Genomic DNA, 6,937 nt, shown 5'->3' on the forward strand with positions numbered 1-6,937 from the left:
CCCTCCAACCTGCCAAAGATATTTCAGCTGTTGCATAGAATTGCTATGTATTACACCATGCCTGACAGGAATGAAGTACATTGAATGCTGGGAAATGAACGCCTGCCTTTTATTGTGTTAAATGGGAAAAGCTAGTGACTGCAACTGGGCCAGAAGGTACAGTAGCCCAAGCCAAAGGCACCCCCATAGCTGACCTGCGTTATTGCCTCTCAATGTGCTTTCTTTCTTGTCCATTAAACTCTGAACAGCGCTGGCTGTGCAATACTCATATGGCTGGAGTTAGAGAAGGCAGCATACTCCTAGTTCCAGCCCTGGAAAGACCTGGTACCCTGGGCTAGCCACCTCTTCTTCAAAAGACACACCAGCTTGGGGAACAGTTTGCTAAGCCCCGATGCTGCAATCTTTCTTCCTCCTTTAATAAAGGTGTGCTGAATATGTGTGTGGCTATGGTGAGCTCCTCATTGGGGTAATTTCCTTCTAAGAAACACAGAAAGGGGTTGTGGGAGCACTCCAAGGCTACACAGAGAATACAAATACAATGGAAGTGTGACTGATCTGGCCAAATTAACTACAAGCATACAAAAAGAGAGAAGGATTTATCAATGCACATTCCCCGGTCCTATCTATTTACCTCTGGTCATATTTTTCAAAGGCTGGCACTCCCGTGCACTGTTGCCATTCTTGACATGGGGGCTGGTTTGAGTCAGAGGGCTTAGTCACTCCCATGCCTTCAGCTTTTATAGAGAGAGATTACCAGGACCACATCTTGGTTCTACAGGCTTAATTTCCTTCTTAGATTAACAGTTCATATGCCCTTCATGGACATTTTTGGTGCACAGGAATACCCCTGGGAATGCAATATATACTCATTCCCTTTCTGTCGCCTACACTCAACTTCTGTTCTAGTTTTTCCCTCTTGATCCACTCACATTAACAGATTATATAGAAAAGCTAAAGAACTTTCTTGCATCATTCGATGTCTAAACAACTTAGAGTGCCACCTAGTGGATATATCATTTATTTATCTCCATTGTTTAGTATTAAGAAAAACTTAATTTTTTTTTTGTTTTCACCAATGGGCATGTAAACATGTACAAACAGGTTTTTAAAAATGTGCTATTACAATTAGTAATTAAAAAAGAAAGGGGATAATCACCAGGGGATGGCAATTTGTTAGACACCCCCAGTGATTATAATCAACAACTCAGGGCCAGTGCTCCTGTGTAATGAAAACTGCACTGGCCCAGGGCATGATGCTAGGAGCGCTATGTCATCATCTTCTGTCTCACAGTGATCCCCTTGTGGTTGCTGTACCCTGTGTCGGCTTTTTGCTCTACTACACATGCTCACTCAGAGCCAAGAACAAGAAAAAGACTGCAATGTGGTGCTCCTAGATTAGTACTTCAGGCAAGTGCAGTTTTAAGTCCACCCATATCTCAGGTAGGTGATCATAATCACTGATGGGGTGCCTAGAATTTTGGCACCCCAGAGAGATTACACCTCTCATTCTCCTTTAATAAAGGCCTAATGAAGATTGCATTGTAAAATGCCATTTTTTTTCCATTTATGGCTTTTATTCATCCAAAAGACATGCATGCCTTAGCTCCAGCACCAAGAGGTGTGTCTTAACATTGTTTGATAGCCTATGACTCCAAAGCAGTCCCCGATTGGCAATCTGTGGGTTCTGGCAGCTGCTGTAAGATGCCATATACAAATCATTATTTATTGAAATGCCAGGGCCTCTTTTGAAACACAGTCCAGATGTGCTCAAAATAATTTTCCTTGTGTAGAATTTAGCATTTTATTTGCTAGATATTTCATGACATTACCAGGGCAAAGTTTAGTTACCTAGAAAAATTTTATATCATTCTTTTTTTCAGAACAACATGGGCTTTTTAAATCTGCCTAAACATCATTTAATTGCACTTTAACAAGATTTTGATTGAAGTCAAACAGCTGTAGGGGCCAATTCCTGTTAACCCCGCTAAATGGCTACTAGGGGATATTTGCTGCATGTTTTCTTAGCCACCCACATGACGTGACAGCATGACCCATCAGCCAAATAAAGGGCCCTAATGGAAATGTGTCCTGAATAATAAAAAAAACCCACCAAAAAAAACCCAACATGCTTTATTTTCTTACCCTAAAACACTAATTGTTCACCTTGACCGCTCCCAGAATGAGCAGTTATCTTAAAGAGAGAATAGGCAGGAAAATAATCCATATATAACAAAAAATATTGGTCATTTATTTCGTAATATGTCTATATTCAAATTGAAAATTAACCTTCTTTGACCCATATCACTGTGCTATGGATATCTTGGGATACCAGGCAGGGGGACATAAATTTAGATCTGTACTCCAGCAAGTGTCAGTATCTGTTACAAAGAAGCTCCCCTTCCAAAATTAGGATCCATCTCCAAAAAACATTTCTTTAAAAAAATGGTGTTAACAGGCTCTGTTAATCAGTAAATGAACTGTAATTTCCTAACTGGCTCAGCCCTAGACAGAAGGGTTAGCTGACACATTACAGCAAACACTTTAATGTCCTCACAGTTTGTCTTTAGAGCTGCATGCAAAGTGTGTACGAAGAAATGTCTGGTACCATTTTCCTCACAGTATGCCAGAATGGTTAATGGAAAAGTATCCTCTAAAGTTGTCCAGATCAGTAGGGTAACGGAAGGGCTTGTACATCCTCTAGACATTCATCATATGCTTCCTGGTAATCCTCATGTGGTTTGATCAGTATCACACAGGTCGGGCGCTTGGAGCCAGCAGCTGCTCCTAGGTCCTGAAACAAGCGCAAATGTATCACCTTACACAAATATCAATACTATACTAGGATAGATGGCCAAGAATTAACTAATCATGTGTTAGAATTCAGAAATAGTTGAAGGCCTTAAAATAACAAGAAATTTGAAAAACTGGATATTTAGGCTACATTGGAGAGATGTCTTTAAAGTGACAACTGGCAGGGCATGGCTTCTCACTGACTAAACACTAAATATCAGATGTATATGGAAAAATAAAAATAAGCCAATTTAAGCTTGTTATAGAATAGAACATTACAAAATACAGGATCAAACCTTGGAGCATCTCACAATCATTTTTGTTACATTCTAATGTATTGTGTCTTTAACTAAAAACCTTGTCTATTTAAAATCTGTACTTTACTTAATTTCATATGCTAATGTGAAATGCCAGCATTTTTCTGGCAAAAGCAAACCCAACCCTTCCTAAACTGCCTACCAAAGCACCCATTGACTATAATAGCAGCAGATCAGAAGCGTGGTAGCACTTTCCATCCAAAAATGTTACGTTTGTGAGCAGTTTTTCACTGGAAAACAGACACTTTCACTTCCCACTAAAATTAATGGAAGCCAAAGGACATTGTCACCAGTGTTTCTATGTCTGCAGATATGTGTAATGCTTAACATTAGCATTCTATGTAGTGCTGCCTCTTGTTATACACAATGACTGGTTCCAGGAATATTTGACTGAGATTCTCAATAAATCACTCAGGTGGCAAAACACCTACAATGGTTTATGTGCCATTCCCTTACACAGTAAATGTTTGCTAGAAGTTTCTAACCAAGAAGAGTATTATGCACAATTGAGTAGGACTTTGTATAGGAGAATTTGTTTTTGCAATTTTGTTTTTAGAAGATCTGTCTATAAGTATTAGTTGTATGACAAAGGACTAAAGTAAAGAAATCACACTCATTTTGCAGTGACTAGATCTGGTAAATATAAGATGTTAGAAGACACCAGTAGTTTAAAGGCCCATTAGGATAGATTTGTGAAGAATCCCTATTTTTCTCCAATAGTACAGGTATGGGACCCATTATACAGAATGCTCAGGACCTGGGGGTTCTTGGATAAGGGATCTTTCCGTAATTTGGATCTCCATACCTTAAGTGTACTAAAAGATTATTTACTGTATATACTCGAGTATAAGCCAATCCGAATATAAGCCGAGGTACCTAATTTTACCTAAGAAACCTGGAAAAACTTATTGACTCGAGTATAAGCCTAGGGTGGGAAATGCAGCAGCTACTGCTAAGTTTTTTTTTTTTTTTTTTTTTTAACAGTCAGGCAAGTTTGGGAAGGCTAAGGAAGCTGCCATACTAAGTATCAAGTACTTGCCATCCTGCTGTGTGTGCTCCCATCGCAATGCAGCATGTCTCCCAGCACAACTGACAGCAAAGCTTCTATTTGTGAGAGTGCTCAGCCAGAATGGCAGTAGCTTCTGTGGAACTACACATCCCAGGAGGCCATTAATATGTAGGCAGGAGGGGAACATGAGCCGAGCCAGGAGCAAGATAACACTTCCCAAGGGCAGTTATACCCTCACTGTAGCCACATAGTCAGGTGTGTCCCCGATATATATATATAATTTGATATGACAAATCTATCATATCAAATTATATATGAATTATTGGCATGTCTGCTCCCAGGACTCTCCCTCTACCCTGCCATGGTTATGCTTCTGTATATGATTTTTTATCTGGAAACCTGGTATCCCCCATTTTTTTTTTTTTTTTTGAAACAGCTATAAGACCCCTTAGTGCTTTCTAAAAATTCGTTTTTTTAATTAAAATAATAACACCATGTTCTAGCAACTTGTAGGGGGTCTCCTGTACTTCATATCTTCACAAGCAAATCCTTATTACATGTGGAGTGGGCGGAGCTAGAAGTGATCAAGTTACACAGGGCGACCCGCACAGCGCCGCAGTCTCTTCCGGGGCACTGAGTGAGCTAGCCGGTTGCTGGAGCTCACAGCCCCCTCTGCCTGCAGCGGCCGGAGAGGGAGGTACGGGGGGGGGGCGGGATTTGCGAGCGTACGCACAGTGGGCGTGCGTGCACAACGAATTACAAAACCATATACTCGAGTATAAGCCGAGGATGACTTTTTCAGCACATTTTTGGCAACCACTGGTACACACTGAAATGAACTGTCAGTTTAGAAGAAAAGTGAAGGAAAAAGAATACTCACTGATTTGGATGGAACGTATGAATAAGGAATGCCGCGATCCTCACACATTACAGGGATGTGACAATACACCTCAATGGGAAGGGTGTCACCAGCCATTACTACAATCCTAAAAATATTCAGAAGTCAGAACTGTACAGTAAGCTACTATTACCGTGGAGGTTAATTGATGTTTCAGAAAAGGATAAGTGTTCTTACCCTTTCTCTCCTTTGTTGATGAACTTTTGTACTTCCTTCACTCCTCTGCGGATATTCTTTTGTTTTATGGCTGAAAGGGAAAATAGAGGGATCTTTAGGATACATCCATATTGTAGTAATTCTTCCAAAAACCTCTTGAACGGAATGGCATTGTTTATGCTTCTGATTATTACAGTGTGTACATATTTCAGAAAGCGGTGAATTCAAAAACCTCTATTACTGGCAGATTAAGTAAAAGGCATATCTATCATTTAATGGACAAGTATTTATGGTCTTATTGATGAAATGTTTAAGAAAGCAAGTCCTGCATTTTTTGCAGTTGTCCCTTGCAGGCAACCAGAGAGCCCTGCTGTGAGCTCTCTAAATGCTCTAGGCCAGAGATCCCCAACCTTTAATACTCGTGAGCCACATTCAAATGGAAAAAGTGTTGGGGAGCAACACAAGCATGGAAAATGGGGGTGCAAATAAGAGCTATAATTGGCTATTTGGTAGCCCCTATGTGGACTGGTAGCCTATAGAAGGCCCTGTTTGGCTTTACACTGGGTTTTATGCAACCAAAACTTGCCCCCACGCCAGAAATTAAAAAATAAGCACCTGCTTTGAGGCCACTGGGAGCAACATCTAAGGGGTTGGAGAGCAACATATTGCTCATGAACCACTGGTTGGGGATCACTGCTCTAGGCCCTCAGATGGCAGACCTGTGGTGAATCTTAGTGACACTGGTTCACAATAAAATGGAGGGGGGGGTCAAGTGTTCACAAGGGCTCCATAACAGTGCAGGCAGTGCTTTATATGAAGCCACAGTTGGTGGCAGGGTTTATGAATGGGGAAACCTCTCAAACATCCCTTTACAGTGACAGGAAGCAATTAAGCTTTGGCTGACTTTCAGCCGTTATAGTTCTGCTTATTAGGAATTATTGCATATTTTTCATTCATGTTAGCACTAGATTTTAGAAATTATGCCTAAAGCTCACTTTTAAAAGAACTGAACATATTCCTGTGAATTGAGTGTCACTAGCTAAAAGCCTCTACTGAATCCCTGCACAGGATTTCAGCGGAAGTCGAAGTTTATAATCGCTGTACATCGCAGTGACTGTATCCACATTTGTGCGCAAGAAGCCGGACTGACTGCTATCGCTTTTAAAACACATTTCAGACAAGATGCTCCAACAACAATTCACGGGATGTGTTAAACTCTAATTACAGCCCCACCATTCGCCTGAAAGAGCCAGCGGCCATTGAAGTAAGCATGGTACCTTTCTTTACACATTTGTATAGTTTCTTGGTGAGTTTGCGGCCCGCCAGCGGCTTAGCGATGGGGTTTAGATACGCCAACAGCTCATCGTAAGACTTGCTCGGCGTTTCGGGCACTTCCTCCGATTCCTCCTTCTTTGCTTTAGTCATTTCGCTAGATCACAGACGAGCAGGCTCAACGCACAACCACGTGTAACCGCGCACACTCGCACAACTGAGCACTTCCGTGTCCGGTGGGAGGGGCATATGCAAAGCAATCTGTGACTTGCGCTCTAGTCTCTGCGTAAGGAAAACTTCCGGCCATGAATATGCGGTATTGCAGAGAATATTGACTTTACTGTGGTGTATAGTTTGTATGTATGGTTAATATCTATAGTAGAAAGGAAATAAATTAATCATTGGTTAGAGAGATAGTTTCTTTCCAAGGGAAGGACCTAAAGCCCTCTAGTGGTGAGGTAGATACAAGTACAGGAAAGAGTCCAATCTGCAATG

General features: G+C 41.1%; 1 protein-coding gene across 1 annotated transcript; it reads right to left on the bottom strand.

Moving 5' to 3' along the window:
• Window positions 1–2,227: 2,227 nt before the first annotated feature.
• nhp2 (NHP2 ribonucleoprotein) lies at window positions 2,228–6,654 on the bottom strand. The gene is made up of 4 exons (NM_203658.1): window positions 6,448–6,654; window positions 5,192–5,261; window positions 4,997–5,102; window positions 2,228–2,791 (listed from the first exon to the last, which is right to left on the bottom strand). Exons 1-4 carry the CDS (start codon window positions 6,593–6,595, stop codon window positions 2,666–2,668), a joined length of 450 nt encoding a protein of 149 aa, NP_988989.1. The 5' UTR covers window positions 6,596–6,654; the 3' UTR covers window positions 2,228–2,665.
• Between the last annotated feature and the right edge of the window lie 283 nt (window positions 6,655–6,937).

Source organism: Xenopus tropicalis, chromosome 3 (assembly GCF_000004195.4).
Source record: "Xenopus tropicalis strain Nigerian chromosome 3, UCB_Xtro_10.0, whole genome shotgun sequence".
Taxonomy (NCBI): domain Eukaryota; kingdom Metazoa; phylum Chordata; class Amphibia; order Anura; family Pipidae; genus Xenopus; species Xenopus tropicalis.